Here is a 22,302-nt window from a genome sequence, read left to right on the forward strand (position 1 = left end):
AAAAATAATTAAGTTTCCAGCATGGAGATTTTGTCTATAAAGTATTATCTTAAGGGGAGTACAAAGTAATAATATGAAAAAATAGGCTGTAAAAGTATTTAGATTTGGCACTGTGATATGTTGTTGATGTTGCTTTGCAAGTTTTGCAGTCACATTACTTAAAGTTCTTTTTTTATGTATTCAAAGACAAAATATTTAAGACTTTTTTTTTAAAAAAAGATCACGCTCAATACTTTACCTTGTACATATGGGAGATCTTGTTTTTTGCAGTGTGCACCTAACGGGAGAAAACTTCAACACACACTCCACGCCCATAAAATCTCCACAGAGGCGGGGGCTGAGTCCAGTCTCCACGCACACTTTACATACACTCCTCCGGGGCGCAGGACGCACGGAGACGCGTAAAGGCACCAGAGCTGCCAGATTCTAACATTGAACGACAATTTCTCTAAAGTTTACCCGTAGAAAAGTTTGCTTTGTTTTCTGGCTGCAATTCTTTCTACCTTAAACTCAGGTTGTTGTTTTTTTTTTTTTTTTAATTTTCTCTGGCGAACCGGAGGTGCGTTTCTTATGATGCTCGGATTTCGCAGGAGTGTTTGCTCAACGCTATGGATACATAATGTGAGGATTTGTGTCGGAATAACCAAAGAGGCTGCGTAAAGGAAAAGCTGAACTCCCCAGTGTGACCAGTGAAGCTCGATTCAGTCCCCCAAAGTGCGGAATATGGGGCCGTCATCGACCCTGCTTCTCATTGCTTGTTTGGGTAAGAAACTTTTCCTTTTCCATGTTTTGTTGAATTTCTAATTATTATAGTGATGTTTCATCCAGTGCAACAAGTGTGCAGGTTTATGGGACCTTACGTTAAACAAAAAACGTTACTTCACGTGTCCATAGGAGGTTTAGAGCAAAAAATCCAGACAAAATCTGAATTTAAAAATCTTGTTATGTAATAGATTTATATATTTTGGTCTATTTCTTCTGTGCAACACATTTGTCAGGTGAGAACCTGACATGCCTCTCTCTACCGCACCTGTTTACCATCATGGCTGTGTGTTTGTGTCTGTCTGTCTGTCTGTCCAACAGCACTAATAACAATATTTTCTGGTTAAGTTATGCCTTATGCCACAGTGATGTAAATGTTTGAAGGCTAAAAGGCAATAAAAAAGCCTCCCCGGGGGCTGCTGGGCAGATGAAAGCACGGGCAGAGTTAAGAGCCACTTAAAACATCCATTCCTGATGAAAACCCTGTCTGAGCAGCAGAGGATTATGGGACTGCAGTTGACCCAATCCATCTGCTGTCAGTGACAGAGGAAGGCAACATTTGGCTGCAACTTCAAATGACCGGGTTGAGATAAAAAGATATTTTGGAGTGTACTTATCCTTAAGTGTGTTTAAGTGAATCTAACGTTCAATTAAGTGGTGTGTTATTGCAGCCTTTCATAGTGGCAATGAAAATGCACTGTCAGCCTAGATTAGTGTGTGCTGTAAATTTACGGAGGGGTGGGGAGGTGGGGGGGGGGAGAAAACCTCAACAGGGCTTGGAGGGTGAAACAGCAAAGTCAAAAAGGAAACGCACATATACACAAAAAGAAATGGAGCTGCATCTACTGATGACTGAGACTTCTACTGGGACCCTTAATGTTTTGAGCACTCAAAATGCAAGGAAATGACCAAACTGGATGCTCAAATAGTAGCTCATCCTACACCAGTTTTTTGTTCACTTTGATGTTTTTTTTTAAAAACTTGAATTCTGGAAAATAATGGTAAAAAAAATACATGAAATGCACCCCATAAAACATTAATGTATGCTGTGTTTTTTTTTTTTTAGAGTTCAATCTAACAAAACATAAAAAAACATTCTATATAAATGGATAAAAAAAAGGATTGTGCTGTTTAGTTACAAAAAATTGGCTTCTTAACTAAAAAGAAACAAACTCTACTTCAACATTTCCAGTTTTGTATTTGCATATCTGCCAACAAAGTACGCATATTGATGCCAGTATGTCTGTGATAGATAATAGCTGTTAATCTGTTGGTCCGTATTACAAACATTGCTACAAAGTTGGATCATATTCACTTGAATGCCAATTACAGCATTTGTGAGCTTTTAAAGTTGATGTTTGATGTGTGATTTTTTTTTTTTCAAAGCAACATAAGACAACTAACAGAGCTACAAAAAGGCAAAAAACTGAGTGCTGTGTGCTGTAATTGCAGAAGCATCGGTCAGAAAATTAGTGAAATCATTTTTCATCATGGGAAACATTCATAGAAATCACGTCAATAAGTTTGACAAACTGCAGTAAGCGGGAAAAAGGCCGGTCACGAGTTCTACCAAACCAACAGGGAAAGCTAGAGGAAAGACAGATATAGGAGAGACAAATGACGCTGATTGTCATGTAGTGGAGCAGCAGCAACAGTGTTTGCAGTGCTGATTCATTCAGAGGTGGAAGAAATACTCAGATTCTTTATGTAATTGAAAATGGCGACACCACAATGCAGGAAAACCTCTGAAGGTCCAAGATTAGTTGCTGAGATTAGTTTCTCTGGTCTCAAAGTACCTGGAACTTTTGATCGAAAAGGGGCTTTTAGTAAATCACATGATCTTCGTCTGCAGTTTGCCAGTTGTCATGGAAATGCAGATGTTCAAATTTCCATTTCCTTTCTTGACCACTTTAAGGAGTCTTCTTTCTTTCTATCTTTTTTTTTTTTTTTTTGCCATATTGGCTTCAAAGTTGATCTTCAAAATTCATTCTTGACCTTGGAAACAGAAAACCTCAGAATAGCTTAAAAGCTCCAGAGGAGCAATGAAATGGAGTTTGAAGTGGGACTGAATGGACCCTGTTTGTGTGAAATTATTGTTTTATTAATGTTTAATTTGATTTTAAAGAAGTTATTTAATTGTATTAATGTGCGGCACGTGTTAGTGTGTCTCAACTCTTTAGATAATGTATAAAATGCATCATGAAGCTCAAATAAGAGTTATTTTCAGACTTCTTGAAAAGTTGACGTTAAAAGATTCAAGTTTTTTAGCGATGCTAGCGACACGGCTGTAGGGACGACGTGTCGCTCAGTCAGTCCTACTGACTGGTGGAACCCTTGACTTTTTTCTCTAGTGCCAATAACAGGTTGACATTTTCTTGCCGTTATTTAAATGTGTGAATTGATTGGCATGAAAATTGATGCAGATATCCACGTTGGTGAGAGAATGAACCAGCGAAATATCTCCACATCTACGGATTAGCACCAAATTCGGTACATTCGTCGAACTGTCCACCACTTTGGTTCAGACTGAAATATCTAAACAGCTAATTGATGGATTGTCATGAAATTTGGTTCAGACATTCATGTCCCCCTCAGGATGAACTCTAATAACTTTGGTTAGCGCTTAACTTTTCATGTAGCGCCAACATCTGGTCAAAATTTCAGTTTGTCCAATAACTGGTTTATTTCCAAATACCTGTAAAACTAGTAACTTTCCCATCAGCCTTCACTATACTTTGTATCTAGTCCTGATTAGCAAATTTTAGCATGCTAACCTGCTAAACTAACATGGAAAACATGACACTATGAGCGTGTTAGCTTATGGACATCAACATTTAGCTCAAAGCACTGCTATTCCTCACAAAGCCACTGACATTGCCATAGACTGCCAGTCTTATTACTAACAAACGCAGTATTTTATGACCTCACTTCATGATGAATGTTAAGTCGTAACCTGCACAAATTACTTTATAATCACAGCTGTCAGATGAATGTGGATTGAACTAAAAAAGTACTTTTTTATCCTCTGAAATCCAGTGGAGTAGAAAGTCCTCCAAAATACAAATTCTTAGGCACCCGCACCTTCTTTAAAACTGTACTACTGTACTTAGTTACTTCTCTCTTCTGGATTTAGTAACTTCAAATTTAAAGTCCTTAACTGTTAGGTCACCGCCATAAGATAACCCAAAGAACAGTCCTTTTGTCTGGTCTCTGCACTGGCACTTGTGGATTTTTCTCTTCCCATAAACGATGTGGAGTCTCTCTGCTTGTCAGACGTCCCAGTACTGTTACCTCACCAGTGGGATCAGGCCAACTGGAAATGTTCTCTGTGGTTTAGGGCTCTGGGAGTTTTGTGGGCGCTTTGATTTAGATAGAGGGCAGCAGTATGGGAAACCAGCAGCAGCAGCAGCAGCAGCAGCAGCAGCAACGAGGGAAGAGAGAGAGACTTCGAGTCCAGCCTTTGTGATGATTGGCTTAATGAGGAAAGAGTTTGTTAGAAAAGCTGTTGGAGGAAACTCCCATCACGTACACATTCAATACTCATTAAATGTGTAGGCTATGGAAGCTGTATGACGCTTCCTCTTAAAAAGTAATTTTACAAACAGGCTACACATAACCTCTTTTTAATCATTTCCTCATTTATTTCACTGAAAGCCTGTTTTCCATTTTGAGTCTGTTCACTTTTGGCTTTGATGTAATATACTGTAAGTCTTTGTAGAATGGATTTGTAACTGTGTTTAAAATTACTCTAAATAAAGCTTGTGTTTCACTATAATTATGATATTTTCAGAAAGCCACAAATGATTCCTAATCAGATCTTGGTCTAATGTGGCTGATTCTGGATCAGGTCTGTCCCTGCTGCATAGTCCAACACTTCTGCCATCAAAAGCAGGAAAATAAGATGCCTGCTAGACTTTTTTGTTTTATTTGATTTGTTTTAGTCACAGATTAGAATATAAATCAGGTTTCTGTTTGAACGTTGCATATTTTGGAGAGTTTTTTTTCAAGTGAGGAGAAAATAGGAAGTCTACAATTCGTTTGAACGCTGGAAAGGAGACACTTGAAAGTTTTGTGATTTTTAGGGTTTCTGAATCTTTTCAGACTCCTTTTGTTCAGCAGCATTTGCAGACTAAATTTCCAAAATGCTTTTATATGCATCCAAAATATTCCTACAGATCATTCATTTAATATCTCTGTTGACCAGGGAATACGTTACCCACAATCCCCCAGAAATCTGCAGCAGAACGGCATATCATCAGCTTCACAGCATTTCCATCATATCCAGTTTCTTATGTACAGCAGATATCAGGTGGTCCTTTAATCTAATACAGCTGATTTCTCAGGCGCTTGTCAGGGTTTTGGAGGCAGAGCGGATTTATCTGTCTAATTTTAAACTGAACCAAACAGCTCTGAAGCCTCTCAGCTCCTCTCATCTTCACATTGTAGTATAAATGTAGTATTAAAAACACAAAGAAGAATCAGTTTTACACTTTTTATTGACTTTGTTCATTTTCTGGCGTTGTGTGTAGGGCTGATATGGCCTAAAATACTTCAAGAGAAATGATCAGAATTGAGCTGCAATGATAGGTCGATCGACAGAAAATTAATCGAATAATCGTTTAAGTCAATTTTTAAGCAAAAATGCCCAAAATGAGATTATTTCAACTTCTTAAATGAGAAAACTTGCTATGTATTGTCTTAACATTGTAGTAAATTGGAATATTTTGGGGTTTTAGACTGCTTATTGGACAAAACAAGACATTTGATAACAGATAACATTTGAAAACAGAATCTCAGGACATAGAAGTAAGAGCCCTGTGGTCAACCTCTTCAATATTATGAACCACATTGTTGCCTCCCTCAGTTACACTGGAAACAAACATGTCCAACTCCCACGCAGGGGGGGAGATATAAATACTCTTCTTCTACTAAGACTAATCATCTTAGTTTCGTCATGCTTTCTCGGTGTCCTTTTCTTTTCTTATTCTTTTCTTTGTATTCTTGGTGCTGTTGCTCTCTGGTTAACAGTATTAGACTGGTTTTAGGACAATTAGAGGCACCTCTTCAGTAGTTTCCTTACATGATGACGGCCTACAAGCCTGATGTTAGTCTGAGATATCCTACTTTAGGTTTTCCTCCTTTATAGATATCTTTGTATATATGTTAGTACATACAATAATTTTTGTATATTTTTGCACATATTGTTTTCTACGGTAGCGATTGATTTAATGTGACCTTTCAAAAGTGAATTCTGATCTTTATTTATTCATAGTACATATCTGGGTGTGGTGTGTGTATGTATGTATGTATATATATATACACACACACACACATACATACATACATACATATATACATACATACATACATATATATACATATAGCACAGACAAGGTTTTTCCTTGGGTGATTTATTGAGTGTTATCATACACCATTGGATTTTTTTAACTTTTTTTAGTATATTGTATACTATATATATTGTTGACCCTGAAGTTTAAAGTCACATGACTATATCATGTGACTTGTATTCATGTATATATTTAAGATGGCGTCGTACTATGCCACTTGAGTCTGATGAAGAGCAGGTGTGCTCGAAACGTCACCTTGGTGCAATAAATCCTAAGCAGACATTGGACACCTGCAGTGTGCAAGCGGTTCCTTTGCTTTTCAACTTTTGCTCACTTTCAACCCAGCACCTGTCCGCTTCGGTTTGGATGTGCGTGTAATACCCCTGTCCTTTCATCCCTTCCCAGGAGACTGAACAACCATTCGCATGTAACTCCCAACAACTCTTAAAGACTGCCTTTACAACAGCCAGGAGCACTAATGAACCAAGTGGTGTCAAATGACCTTGATAACGACCTCATTGAGTTTAAATATCTGGGACTCCTCATCAGTCAGCTAGAACTGAAGAAGCTTCTTGGATGAGAGGCAAAACATCTTCAAGTATCTTTAACCAAGTCCAGCTGCCCTCGATTTAACTCTCATTGGATAACCATGACCTGGATTCATCCATAATAACATGAAAATTACTGAAAATAATCGTTTGTTGCAGCTCTAGATCAGCTCCATTTGCTGATCGAAAGTACCAGAACTGCTACTAAATGGAGGTTGTGGTGTTTATTTAAGTGTTTCCCGTGTCAAGAATGAACTTTGAACCTCAGATAAAAATGGCAATTTTAGTTCAAATATATCAGTACGTTTGTTTGATAAAAAATCTCAAAGCCTACTTACTAGCTTTTTCCAGTCATGTTAGTCATGTGACGACAACTGAGGAAACATCTACTAAGTAAGAGATTCATAATTTCGGTAATTCATTTAATTTTTTTAATCATCCAACCCAAGTACAGGTCTGTGTGCACGTGTGTGTGTATCCGCAGTATTGCATATTGCATATGCAGGCACATATTTGTGTTGTGTGTGCATGCAAACATGGTGTTTATGTGTGTCCTACCCTGAAATTCACCTACTATAAAGGCCAAGGTGTTATTTAAACAGCGCAAACCTCAGTGAGGTTAAAAAGGTGTTTGCATTGCACATCTAACCAGATTTCCTTTTTTAAATTCACACACTGGTAGTTTCTGCTCTTCTCGTTCTGAAAACAAGCTGTTGGCACTTGGCAGCCACTCAGGGTCTTTCCCCTGGTGCAGGCCTGACTGCAGGTGCAAAAAAAAAAATAAAAAAAGGCAGCACTCACACATAACACACACACACACACACACACACACACACACACACACACACACACACACACACACACACACACACACACACACAATACGCAGAAAACTGTGAAGCTTTTTCTTTGATTTTAACACCGCTATAGCCAGCAGAGCAGCGTTACTAATGCCACCAGCTGAGTCGGGGGATCAAGTCTCCCCACTGTCCAGTGTTTCCACTGAGCAGCACTGTGATGTGGTGATTTACACACAAGCCTCAGCTAACACACATAGGAGCTGCCTCGCTGGGTGTAAAACAGCTGGATGGAGCTTTGTTCTTGGTGGAGCTTAAGGTTCTTTTAATCAGATGTTTTTGTTCTTCCCTCAGTGTTATTAGTCTCAAATTAAAAGCACAGAGGCGACCGCAGCGGCATTCCAAGGTGTTATACGATATTGCCAGGCATGTCGGGTCCGATAGAAAGAATTTAAGGCAAAGTCCTCATATTTCAAGGTAGATTTTGACGATATTAGAGTATTACATGGCACCAATCTCTGCTGGAATGTGAGCTTCGAGGCATTTCTTTGGCTGCAGGCTTTGAAAATGCATTTCATTTCCGATATTTCATCCCCTTAAGCTCAGCCCATTGTTGAAAGTATTGTTATTTCATGTGGTGCATCGAGGGCACACTGACAGGGTGGGAAATGAATATTTCTATGCTGCTCGCGTCCTTTTAACCTCAGAGCAATCTCCTCACTTTGTCTTGTGTTTTTCGGTGTTTGTTTAAAGCTGCTGCGGTAGCAAAAAAGCCACCTATTAGTTCTCGAACTCGGGCATCTAAGCTTTGCATTTTCATCACGTGTACAGCTAATATTAACCTATAAAGACTCCACATATACCAGGTGTTGCAGGTCACTGATAAAGCCCTGTAATCCCTGGGTGATGACATGAGTCAAAGTGACTAAATGAAAGCCTTTAAACGCTTCAAAGAGGTCTGGAAGATTAAATAAGCAGAGTGAAAACATGAGAGAACTTCAAACTAAGAAGGCAACTGCCTTTTTCTGTTTGATCTGAGCGTAATTAACTTTCTTATTGGCTGCCTTAAAAGCAGTTGGGCTTCATTTATTAAGATGTAAAGATCTAAAAGAAAACATAATCCTGCTTTTTTTTTTTCAGCACTGTTCAGGATTTCAGTGTCCATAAAATATCCTCCAGTACTCAAAGATGAATAAAAGCGTGTATATTTTTGACAAGAAAGTTATCAACCATCTCTAAACTTCTTGAATCCTAATCTCTCAAGACTCCTTTGAAACCTGAAATGTCTCTTTCCCATATTACTCAAATGCCTCATGGATGAAAGCTACTCTGCTATTTTTATATTCTTTTTCCAAACTTAAAAGAAGAGCAAGTAAATGAAAATCTCAGCTGAACCAGTCCTTCATTGTCGTTGTTGTTCCCACAGGTTGGGCTGGAGGTTCCTCTCTAGACGGCCGGTCGAGCCACCTCTCCCTGGAGAAAACCTTCGGTCGGTCCCTGAAAGACTCCCAGTGCCAACACATGCTGAAGCACCTTCACAATGGAGCCCGCATCACTGTGCAGATGCCTCCCAACGTAGAGGGTCACTGGGTGTCCACCAGGTTTGTTTTGTTTTCTCTGTATCTTTTTCCAATATAGCTCCAGCCAGAATGTAGTTTTCCAGTATTTGTGCTTTTAAACAGCAAGACATACGACACATGTGAAGACGGATAGGTGATAGTGGGTATATGAATTGTGGCTAAAACATATTGGTGCTTTTGCGTGTTTGGGCTCATCAGTTACTTAAACTACAGTCAACCATTTTCTAAAGCATACAAATTATTTATTTCCTCCAAGTAGCCGTAAGTGTCACTTTGTGTTAATACAGTGAGAAAGTCAACTTGCAGAGACTTCATCATCTTGTTGAGGATGGATTGTTTTGTCCTTGTTGGTGCATTTGTGGTAGTTCAAGGTCAGCTTCTTAAAAGCAACCAGCAAAATCATTATCAATTTTGCAGTGGCCATGTTTGTTTTCTAAGACACAGCTTGTGAAATCGACGCTTTGCAGAAGCCTTTAACAGTCAAGTCTTTAGAGTCTGAGTTCCTTTGAATGTAACACTTAAGGAAGAGTTTTAAATTCTCTGTCCGCACTGGCAACTTCATTACCACAAAAACACAGCTTTACTTTGACCCAAGAAAGAGGACTACATTTTTTAAGTTCAAACAAAAGCATAAATTTATCTAGAAGCTAATGGTGTACTTCGGTTGACTGCAAAGAGTGCAATTTGTAGTTAATGGGCTAAAACATAAAACACTGGCTTCATAGCCATAGAATACAGACTACAACTTGAACTTGCATTAATGTGAAGCTTATGTGAACTCCTCTCTTGCAGCTGTGAGGTGAGACCAGGTCCAGAGTTTCTGACGCGCTCATATCGCTTCTACTCCAACAACACCTTCCAGGCCCACCAGTTCTACTACGAGGACAATCACTGCACCAAACCCACCTACACGCTGGTAATCCGCGGCCGTCTGCGCTTACGTCAGGCCTCCTGGATCATTCGTGGTGGAACCGAGGCGGAGTACCACCTCCACCGTGTCCAGATGGTGTGTCACACAGCCACTGTGGCCAAAGAGCTCAGCCTTAGGCTGAACCGCAGCTGCCGAGGGGCCGTGAAGGACTCCTGGGAGCCCAGTGTGATCTACGAGCTGTGGAGCGAGGAGGGAGGCTACGACTGCTCCAGGGAGCTCAACTTTGCCATGCACGAGTTGCAGCTGCTGCGGGTGGAGAAGCAGTACATGCATCACAATCTGGATCACCTGGTGGAGGAGCTGTTTCTAGGGGACATCCACACTGAGCCGTCCCAGAGGTTGTACTACAAGCCGTCCAGCTACCAGACCGCCCTGCAGAACGCCAAGGTCAGTTCCTCACTTGTCATGAAGGGTTTAGAGGGATGAGGATGAAATATGGCTGCGGACTCTGTGTAGAACAAAAATGTTAGTTTATTTATTTAATTACGTAGATTACTAATTCCCATCCAAGATCACAAAATAATTCTAAGAAGAGGAAATGAGAAGACTTTTAGACTTGTCTCAGATTTTTTTCTGGGTTTTTTTTAGTCATTCTAGCAGCGTAGCTCTAGGGATGGCTATGTTGGTCGGTTGGTCCACCTGACCTCACCTCAGACTGAAATCTCAACAACTATTCAATGGGTTTCCATTAAATTTTGTTCAGACATGCATGGTCCCCAGAGGATGAATCCTAATCATTTTGCTGATCTCCTGACTTTTCATCTCGCACCACAATGAGGTTGACATTTGTGATTTTGAGCGAAACGTTTCAACAACTATTAGATGGATTGCCATGAAATTTTGCATAGACCTTTTTGCCACCCTCAGGAGGAATTGTCATCACTGGTGATCTCTTAACTTTTATGTCATCTATTATGCACCCTGTTACAAGGGAACACAGGTGACTGTCTCCTTGTATTAAGGGGTCTTTAGCCAATTCGATATGAGAAACAATGCAGTAGACACCTATCACTTTTTATGCTTTTTGTCTTAGAGAGACAGCGTTTAGGGTAAATTTGGTATCAGCACAGAATTTCCTCAATCAATCAAACCACCCATTAACTGTCCCTGAATCTGTGTGCAGTGAAGTCCGGATATTTGTATTCACACACAGACACCCCTCCTCGCACTTCAGGTGTCCCAACTTATCAGTAGGAGTCACCAGTGCAAGAATGAAAATGCCTCCCACCTGCGAACTCTGCATTTTGTGTTTGTTGGAACGCACAGCTCGGCCGGAGGAAGTTTTGTTTTCTGCTCGGTGCACAACCTCTGCTGAACTCCCCTCCCACTGTGTCGACCCCCCCACCCAACCGCTAAGACCACACACACCAGAAAAATCACAACAAACCCTGGTAAAATAGTGTTCAAAAATAAGTCTTTACATTTTGTTTAAGAAATATAGACTGCTGGAATATCAATATAATATATACAGTTTTTTTGAACTTAGAACTTGTGATAAAATCTGTAACACCCATCCACCTGTTGCACCAAATAGATTGAAACAACAACAAGAAAAACTTGTAAGATGTACAATCAAATCTGATCCAGTGTTTTGATTGCCCTTGTATCCTTTTTATATACTAAACATTTGCACAGATAGAAACCAGAAACTATGTACATATACAGATTCCGTCTTCCAAATCTGTGCTTACGAGATGTAATTTCTCTATTTACACTGCTGAACAGCAGTTTCCCCGCTGGGTGAAACCCTAGAGTGGTGTTTTCACTGTCACCCTCTACAGAGATAACAATGAAATCTTGTTCGGGTCCGCTGTCTAAATAAACATCCATTTGTACGAGGATGATGGGGCTTGGTGTTGCTGATCAAAATGTAAACAGTGTGTGGAGTGAGAAGCTGTGATCAGACAAGCTCCCCTGTGGCGTTATAATGACCAGAGCTGTTCTCCTTAAGCTCCCCTGGCCCACAGAGGCGCAATGTGAAACCCGGCCTATCTCTGGGAGCGATCAACATGTGGTATTCCTAGAATTTGGAATCATGTGGCCGTATGAATAATTCCAGCGAGCACATACCAGGTCTGATTTCATGCATGCCTGAGGCTCAAATCAAAATGTTGCATGCTCTCCATTTCTCCTCAATCTTTTCTGAATAAAAAGTAAAACAGGGTGTTGGTCGAGCTATGATTCACATTTAGGTGCACTTCTAAAGATGCAGTTACAATCCATTTAGCATAATCACAATTTGCCTTAAAGGGTCAATTCACCAAAAATACAAGAAATGTATTTTTTTTATTACGAGTGGTGGTGTTTAGCCATGATGTAGTTTTGGTTTTATTTGACAGGTTTTAAGATATCAGTTTCTAAGATGTCTTCTGCAACCTCAATAAAATGGAAGTTGATGAAATCCTGCTTGTGGTGCTAACAGCTTAAAAAAAATTACATTTAAAATATTGAGCAGCAACATCTCTTTCCAGAAACGGTGTCCCCGTTATTCGGAATAATCCACAGAAAACACTTCTGGCAGTTTTCAAAAGAGCTATTCTTTTGGTTGAACGTCATTCCGATATAAACTTTTTGTGTATTTTGGTTTATCTTTTATCTTGGGACATTTTTAGCTGCACAAATCGATATTTTTATATGGACAAATGGTCCAAATTACGATGTTGAATGTGAGAGATGTTGTTCATTGTGACGAACCCGCAGAGAATTATCCGACTCTGCAATTCCCCTTAAATCGTTTGGTGAAACGTTTCTATAATAATACAGGTCTGGATTATGGTTACTTCCCATAAAGGCATTTTTTAACATCCTAAACTTTGGCTAATTTTATAGCTTTGGTCAATTTAAGGGCCCATTGGTCATCAGTTATGCACATATAATACATATTGCATATTTTTCTGTGAACCAGTGGTAGAAAATACCTCACTCCTTCCTACACAAAGTGTTCTCAACTCAACCATCTCTTGAGGTTGTAATGGTTCCTTTTTCGGGGATTTTTATGGCCATGGTGACTATCCAATCCATTAATCTTAAGCGGTGTACCCAGAGCTGGTGCCATTCCAGTACATTTGCTGGTGCCAGATTGTTAATTTGTGGTTATTGGGTGGATCTCAGCAGTGATGCAAGAGCAAGGCAGCAGAATTTGTTTTTGAATTTGTTTTCTCCATTTTCTGTCGCCGCTTCACCGCTGCATCACCGAGGCGGAGTACTGACTACTTGATAATGATCCGTGTTACGAAGGGATCTGTGTTTTTATATCACTGCTGTTGTTGAAGTGTTTCAGTGGTTATCATGTTTTTGCATGCATCCCTCATGCAGAGACTCATTTGGGATGTTCTGTTCTGCTTTACTGAGTTTGGCTTATTTGTCCTTTTGCTGCTTTTTGTGAGTCTATAAACCCTTGAAAAAAACATTTTAAATCACAGCAATGGAGTTAGTCTCATTTTGAATTCCTCTTACAGGAGAGATGTAGGTCCAGCTGTAAGGATACCAGCATAAAAACACACAAAGTTTAGTGTCTTTTGACATCTTGAAGCCTGTGGTGCTTTTTGTTCCACATAAAATGTTTGCTTGTGGACATTGTCTTCCCCTGAAATATGGTGGTAGTCCCCAAAATGCCCAAATAAAAGATGGCTGCCAAACAAAGTGAAATGCAGTTCCAATTCTCCCAAAGCTACTGTGGCTTGGATTTTACCACATTTGTACATTGCTTTGGACAAAAGTGTGCCAAATGTAGTAGTTATAAATGAGATGAATAAATGTTTATATGAAGCGAAGCAGAAATAGCTTTCCGCATTCCCTCGTTTTTTTTCTTCAGTCCCAGTAACAAATACTTGGCTTTCAGGATGGGATCTACCCAAAAATTCATCACAACAAAAGGTTTTACAAGTTTGACACTATGTGCACTATGGCAAGGAAACCTGCTGATTTGAAATTTGAAATGATAAGTTTGCTTGATGAGGGTGTTGCTACCTCTGACAGAAACGTGTTGTGGCATCAAGTCTTTTCATTGGTTGTGACAGTGTTTCGAGTTCATCTTCAGTTGATCCCTTGTAACAATTAGCCAAGTAAACGATTAGTCAATCAACAGAAAAATAATTGGCGACTTATTTTGATCAACATTTCTAAATGCTAAATCTAGCATCTAAATTTTGCAAATTTGCTGTTTTTCTTATTAGAGAGTAATCTGAATATTTCATGTTGTGTAGTGTTGCTTGGTGAAAACAAGCAATTTCAGAACATTACCTCTGGCACTAAGAAATTAAATGGGCAATTATCACTATTTCTTTACATTTTATAGACTAATAAGTAATCAAGTATTGAGAAAACAGTAAGCAGATTAATCAGTAATGTAAATAATCTAGTTGCAGCCCTAATCCTTTGACGTTGTTCCCTTATTTTACATCAGATGTCATCATCAGGGGGCTCACCAAAGGAAAGACATGAAGGGATGACGATGTGTTCATTTAGTTCAGTTTACCACTTACAACCATCTTGTCAGAAAATAGCAACCACCATGGCTGAAAGTGTTGAAGCCAGAGACACTAGTTAACCAAAGCAAACACACCCCTTGTGAAACCTTAATATATTCTTTATATTATTGTCAGAATCACCACTTTGACCCACATGAATTTAGAGCAAATAAACGGGATGTTTATTAGATGTTTAGATTGCAATGCCCTGAGCAGAAAATGTGTTAAATTTTTATTCTCTATCAGTCTTAGTTTTGTTTTACAAGGTTCATATCCAGGTCTTGTGCAAATTTCCTCAGTTGAAGAACCAACCAGTATCGTGTTGTAGAAACAGTAAAACTTTTATTTGCAACTTGCGAATAATTGCACAGAAATTGAGTTGTATAAAGCTCGCCTGAGGCACCTCTGAGTTGGCTTTAACACACACGCGTGATGATTGTTGCTTGATTACAAAGGTTTTATATGTTGCGCTATTCACCACCTTTGACGCTGTGAGATGAATATCCATAATAGGAAGACATGTTTTTTGGGGTTTTTTTTCCCCCAGCTCAGACAGGCTGTCCATGTTTTATGGCCTCAAAGTTCCTGCAGATCTGGAACATGTTTTCCACACCTGCAAAAGAAACTCTCCCCCTGTATGCTCTTTTTTTTTTTTTTTTTTTTTGTCTTTACATATGTTTGCTGAAAATTATATACAGTGCATATTTTTCTCTGTGCATTGTGTATTTATTTTTCTCCTTCTACATATATATATTCATACTCGTATGCACAAACATAAGCACGATGCACAAGCGCCTAGATACACACTCGTAAAAATACACCATGCTGTCATACACACAGGAGGCCTCCCCTCCAGTCGTCCCATTAACCTCTCACTCTTAGGTGGTTATGGAACTGTACTGGGATTATCTCATCTGTAGGATGTAGTGATACTCCTTTATTTCTTTTAACATTCTCCTCTTTTTGTCCCCACTCCCCATAAATCTCATGTGGACAAAATGCTGTCTGGGAAAAGAGTGATTGGGTTTGAGAGGTTAGGTCTTAAATTTTGACCACCCTCAAATAACAAAGACTCCGCCGCCTCCCTGGAGTGAAGACTTTGGAGGAGATTTTAAGGAATACAGTATGAAGGCTTCCAGATCCGAATCCGTCAGGCCCAAAGTCTTTTTCTCGGGCCAGAGACCTGCAGCTGTCCCGTCTGCGGACACTGTGATCACATAAACCAGATATGATATGAACTGAAAAAGATTTATGATTACTTCTGGAGCTACAAACCCTTTTGTCAACGGGGTGAATAAAGTGCATCCCGGTGCTGTTTTTTTTTTTTTTTTAAGGAGCATTAAATCTCATCTTGCTGTTCGCTGTGTGACTTCCTGTTGTGATGGCTTTTGTTTGACCAGACATCTGCCTTTTTACAGTAAATGATGTGATCACCCTGAGAAAATGCTGGAACCTTGTCTGAGTTCCAGCAGTCAAGAGGTTCAGACTGAAGGAAATAGTTTTTCCTCCTTCAACTCTGAACAGACGCCAGCAGTCCTTTATGTGGATTTCGTGACACAATATACTGATGATGGATTAAAAAAGCTTTCAACACTGACAGATTTCATTGCACATGCTGGATTTTCTCTCTGTGATGCTCAGTGGCAACTTCAGCTTTTGAGTTTGTAAACAATTTACAGCCTCAGCAGCTTAGTGATTGTGTCATGTGAAGGCTTCATTGCTAAACTTTCAGGTGCCCTTGGGTTTTTTGTGACCTCATGTGTAAAAATTTGCTTTTATACTCCTGTGTTTTTAGGAGCCCGGTGATAAAACGGCTGAGCTGATATTCCAGCCAATGTTACATAGTTTGTCCGCCAGACAGCACGCACTGAAAAATGTGTTTTTCAACTGTATGATGTTCCAGTACATACAGTATCTTAAGTCATTTAGAGATGCCTTGTGGAGTTTTCTTGTAAACGAACAAATTTCTGTTTACATTCAGAGTTTCTAATCAAAACTCAATCAATCAAAACGTGCTTTATCCTCAGTGCCTAACAACCATGTTGAGTGCAATTCCTGTCTCATTAAAAATCCATAAAGCCAATTTTTTTTTTTGGAAAAATATCTTAAACATGCGTGTTTGCTAAACCAACTGCTGATTACCAGAACATCATGATACAAACAAAAGGGCCCACTCATAAAAACATTGCTCTATAGCGCTACTAGTGGTCAGAAACTCCACCACGCACCTTTTTGAAGGGATCCTAATCAAAAGCATTTGTGGATGTTATGTGTTTATGGAAAGAATTAATATTTGCCGATACATTGTCATCACATTTTTAAACTCTTTTAAATCTTAAATATTGATATCTGCCTCAAAAATCTAGTATCAGTTGGGTCTTTGTGTCTATTATCACCATGATTTATCATTTCATGTTTTCCACTATGAAAATCATCAAGCCAAATTCAATAAGATCCATTCATTCACTATAAAGCCGCTACGTGTAGAATTAGTGATTATATCATCTTTTAAAATCATTCTTGTGGCATACATTTTGTTAGAAAAATGAGGCAATCCCAGTGAAAGTCAGTCAAAGTGTTTTTTGTTGCTTTCTAGCGCATTTATTTCAGTGTCTGGGGGGGTTGAGGCTTGTATTGCTGTCTTTATTGTTGATACTTCTACTGCTGGAGGGAGCCAAGTTGAAAAAAATTCCACTCAAATCCTACCCATAGTAGTTTTATTCTCCTGCTTACGGCCTTTAAAGTAACAATTCTTCAACCAGAATGTTCAATTTCCCAATGAAGTTTTAATAATTTTGTATCTGTAACTCTTTACTTTAAGTAGTAGTAGTAGTAGTAGTAGTAATTGGTTATAACACCTTTCTTTCCCCTTTTAATTTCCAGAATCACGACCACGGCTGCATTGCCTGTCGCATCATCTACCGCTCAGATGAGTTCCACCCTCCCATTCTGCCGCCGCGGGCCGACCTGACTGTCGGTCTGTACGGCCAGTGGGTGAGCCAGCGCTGTGAGGTTCGCCCCGAGGTCCTCTTCCTCACCCGTCACTTCATCTTCCACGACAACAACCACACCTGGGAGGGTCACTACTACCACTACTCCGACCCCGTCTGCAAGCACCCCACCTTCACCATCTACGCCCGCGGACGCTACAGCCGAGGGCTTCACTCCACCCGCGTCATGGGAGGGACGGATTTTGTCTTTAAAGGTAACTGGGTGGTAGTCTCTTGAACATTTTTTGTTCCACTCCCTAAAACAGTTTCTCCATCTTCCTCCTCTTCTGAAACCTGTCTAAAGAATAGTTTCAGATTTTGGGAAATGCTTTTTTGCTGAGTGTAAGTGTAAAAATGGCCAGTGGTTGTTTTACTGGGGTTTATGTGCAGTAACTTCCTGGAGTCAGAAGTTTTAGGATCAAACAAATGGGATATACCATAACTTGAGAGGGGCTGGTAGGTGGATTTTGTGACATTTGGACACAGTCAGGCTAGCAGTTTCCCCGTTTCCAGTCTTTATGCTAAGCTCACCAACTATCTCCTCTCTGTAGCTTCATATTTAGATACAAGAGTGGTATTGATCTTGTTGTCATAACTTTCGGCAAGAAAGTGTATTTTTGCGTAATTCCCCCAAAACAAACTATTCTTTAAAGTGGACCCTGCAGATGTAGTGAAATGCAACATGATGTCAGCCACCAGAAAGAACCTTGTTTTGACTTCTCCTCACAGGGTTCATGTAGCACTGATGAATATGTTACAAAGACTGTCCCCTGAATGAGATCACTTAGTTAAGGTGATTTCCTGTTTACAACTCATAAGTCATTGTGAACCTTTATACAATAATTAGAACTGAAAGACCCAACCAAAAAACAAAAAATATATATATTCTGAATAAGAACATCAGCTGAAGACTTACAAGATAATTCCAGTTTATGACGACTTTGTTTTTATGTTCATAGTTTTGGCTGTTGCCTCTATTTTCCTCTATAGCTTGTTCTGCAGACAACAGCTGCTTGCTGCAAAAACAACAGAGTGGTGAGAGTGAAAAAGAGGTGATAAACCTCCATTGCACTGAGAGGAAAAAGCAGTGTGGTGATATTTCAACACAACAAACGAACCCTTTCACAGTAGACATGTGATCTGTGGTTAATATAGAACTATTGATTATAGACACTTTAAATAAAATGGTTTAGATAATCTGCCTACACTGGTATTCATCCAAACAGTTTTTTTAACTGCTGGTAAGCTCCTCTTTAAGAAGTGATCGAACCTCACAGGTCTACTTGTGTCTTTCCCCCTCTAGTGAACCACATGAGAGTGACGCCCATGGACTTCGCCACCACCTCCCTCCTCAACGTCTTCAGCGGTAACGAGTGTGGCGCAGAGAGGTCCTGGCAGATCGGAGTGGAGCAGGATGTCACTGTCACCAACGGCTGTGTTGCACTGGGCATCCGGCTCCCCCACACGGAGTACGAGCTCTTCCGCATGGAGCAAGACGCCCACGGCCGCTACCTACTCTACAACGGCCAGCGTCCCAGCGACGGCTCCAGCCCGGACCGGCCGGAGAAGCGGGCAACCTCTTACCAGATGCCTCTGGTCCAGTGTTCAGCAAGCAGCCAGTCATCAGACTACAGCCACGGGGACGACAGCGACAGGCCTCTGCGGCTTCACAATGACTGCACAGGACGGCACAGAGGCAGCCAGGAACACGTCATGGTGGTTCTTGTTGCGTTTTTTATGTCTCTGTTTCTATGCTGGCAAAGCTAGAGAGCAGTTTGAGCTTTTCTACACCGAGACACAACAGGACGAGAGTGTGGATTACAAGAGGTCTCTAACTGTACGGGGAGACAGCTTGTTAAAACTGATGCGGAGGAGGATGAAAACTGGTCTCCTAAATCCTCTGAACTCCTTCCCAGCTACCAAAGACTTGACCGCTGCACCACAGAAACTGCACTTTAGAGTGGATCCAAAGACCTGTCTGTGTTTCCACAAATATACAAAGATATCTATATATCCACACAGACCTGAGAGTACGTTTTATAAAGTGTATTTACAACTACAACTATCAAGTCATTTCTTGTTTTTTTGTTTTTTTTACTGCAAAAAGATGCTATTTTATCTGTGGAAACATTTTCTGTGATGAACTCTTTGACAATAAGCTCCCTGTCTGGAGGAGATATGCTTGTGGATCGTCACCGTTCAAAGTGAAAGGGAACTACTTGTATTAAAAACAGTTTCTTTAAATATAACCTTACAAAATGGTGAACTCCGCAGCAGTTACAGTACGTCATTTATTCCACATAAAGATCATATTTTGGATACAAGAGAATTCTTTCATCTGCAGTTAGTTATCTTCTGTGCGTCGTATAGAGAAACAGTTTTACAGCCTCACTGCTAAAACAGCTGCATCTTCACTGGCCTACACCTGACCTTGTTTTTCTATTGGGGCTATTCTGAAATTGTCATACTTTTGGGTGGGAAACTGCACCTGGAACATAAATTTAACATTGCCTCAATATGAAGGCATGAAGACTTCAGATATACTGTAAAACTTAAAATGAAACCAAAAAAAAAAGACACTTAACTTTAAATTTTGTGTTTAAAATCACAAAATAATCAAATTAATGAACTGTGATCCACTGTTATGCATTTCATTAGACAAAATGCTTCATGTGAAAAATGTTTTTAATTACAATTTGCTTGTAATCACTAAAATAGCAGAATTTGCAAAACAATATTGTATGATTTCACTACATGCTGTTAACCAGAATATTGATTTGTGTCCCAGTCTTGTGTGTGCTGAACTATATCACATCAATGTTTTTCATATAATAGTTTCAAATTTGATCAAATATGGCATTTTGTGGGTATTTACAGCTTCAGTTGTTTGTTTTTTTTGGTTGATAGAAACACACAAAGGGACCAAAATACATGCATTTAAGTCCTGTTTCAGGGCTGATTGTAGCTGCACTCCAAAAATATCACATATCAAGTAATAATACTATCATTTACTTATAGTAGTCTACTTGTAGTGAACTATCTTTGCAGTCGTTGCAAGAAATGAACAGTCAAAAAACTACAGGCCAATATCAACTTGCTAACAGGAAAATCTTTCAGGGATTGCACAAGCTGACATCATATCAAACTGCAACTTTGGAACTACTATTAGTTTCAAATGTGAAATCATCACAACTTTTAATTTGTTTTTAGCTTTATTTTAGGTGTGACAAGAGCTACTGCATGGCCATCTGCCTTTTGTTACTTTTCCAGCCATAAACACACCCACCCTATCTGTTACATGTTGTAATGTGGAACAGTTGGCGTCCATGCACCAAAGAAACTGACTATAGTGTGTGTGTGTGTGTGTATATATATATATATATATAAAAAAAGAAGTTAGTATTTAAAGAACAATTTGCTTTAACAGCAAAAATAAGGAATTGATTATTCAGGCGTTCTTTAAATTGCAGTGTGTAGAATTTGGTGGCATCTAGCGTAACAGACTTGGCAGAAATGGAATATAATATTCATAAGTATGTTTCAATTAGTGTATAATCACCTGAAAATAAGAATCGTTGTGTTTTTGTTAGCTTAGAATGAGCCCTTTATATCTACATAGGGAGCAGGTCCTCTTCCACGGAGCCCGCCATGTTGCATTGCCATGTTTCTACAGTAGCCTAGAATGGACAAACCAAACATTGGTTTTAAGGAGTTCGTTTTTCACAGTCACCGTAGGTTCTCCCACACGGTTGGAAGGTGAGGGTGAGGGGTATTCAGTTGGGTCACAATCTATAACCTCACCACTAGATGCCACTAAATCTTACACACTGGTCCTTTAATGTACTTCTGTGCTCAAAATTAACGCAGACTTCTCACATGAGTAACTGGACATCTGTGTATTTAGTATGAAATTCTGCTCTGCTTAAGCACTGCATAGTAGGCCACGTCTTACCCGTCCATAAGGTCGAGCTCCAGTACATCTTTCAGCAGGAAATCTGTGAAATGACATAAGAATAGATAAATGCTCTTTGCTCCTCCAGGTGCTTCTTTTTTTTTTAACATAACTGTGGTATAAATTCCAAATACCTCCAATGGCATCAAGGTCCTCAGGTGTGGTGCAGTATTAGCACTCGTCAGTTCTCCATTGTAACCTTGATTGTGAACGTCTCTGGGATGTCGTCACTGCCAGCGGCGTGTGGACAGTGGACCAGTACCTGTGTGGATCTTACCAGCATGCTACCAGCATACATAAACTGTGTTCAACAGTTAAAAAAAAAAGGACTAACAGACCAACACAGCATACTGCATTTCTGTCATTAAAAACAAAGTGACTGTACAGTAATTCCTTATGGGCAGTTTACTATCATTGATGGTGCAGAATCTTGTTCAGTGTACCCAGAATAAAGAACCTGTATTAGGCCCCAAGAAATGTCTTTGTAACTGGATACATGTATGAGATTAAAGGTTTGATACTCTTCAGTGTTGATCTGATAAGCAACTTCTCTGTTCTCATGGATGGGTTACATCAGTGTGACAGATTTTTTGTATTTTTTACATGGAGAATCCAGCAGGGAACATTTTTGTTAATCCCTTTATGAGGTTTTATAGTGGCCATGAGAACATTTAAAACGCCTTTTTTATGGAACGGGGGAGTAGATGTATGAGGAGGGAGTTACATATGGAAGCTGCCAAGTACAACCAGTGTTATGCTTTACAGGAGCAGCTGGAGGCAAAATCCACCGTCATATATTGTTAACGCTGTTTGATATGATGATTCTGAGATGTTCAATGAAAACCAAGGAGTTATAATTTATTTTTTGAGTATACATGCTTTTTTTCCCACCAAGCAGCCACATCTACTTTTAACTTCCTGATAC

At 39.6% G+C, this 22,302-nt stretch overlaps 1 protein-coding gene across 1 annotated transcript; it reads left to right on the forward strand.

The window, feature by feature from the left end:
- The first annotated feature begins 324 nt into the window (after positions 1 to 324).
- Positions 325 to 21,904, forward strand: LOC137194478 (protein APCDD1-like). The gene is made up of 5 exons (XM_067606415.1): positions 325 to 763; positions 8,882 to 9,056; positions 9,828 to 10,353; positions 17,319 to 17,640; positions 18,729 to 21,904. Exons 1-5 carry the CDS (start codon positions 724 to 726, stop codon positions 19,190 to 19,192), a joined length of 1,527 nt encoding a protein of 508 aa, XP_067462516.1. The 5' UTR covers positions 325 to 723; the 3' UTR covers positions 19,193 to 21,904.
- Positions 21,905 to 22,302: the final 398 nt, after the last annotated feature.

This window comes from Thunnus thynnus, chromosome 12, assembly GCF_963924715.1.
Source record: "Thunnus thynnus chromosome 12, fThuThy2.1, whole genome shotgun sequence".
Lineage (NCBI taxonomy): Eukaryota > Metazoa > Chordata > Actinopteri > Scombriformes > Scombridae > Thunnus > Thunnus thynnus.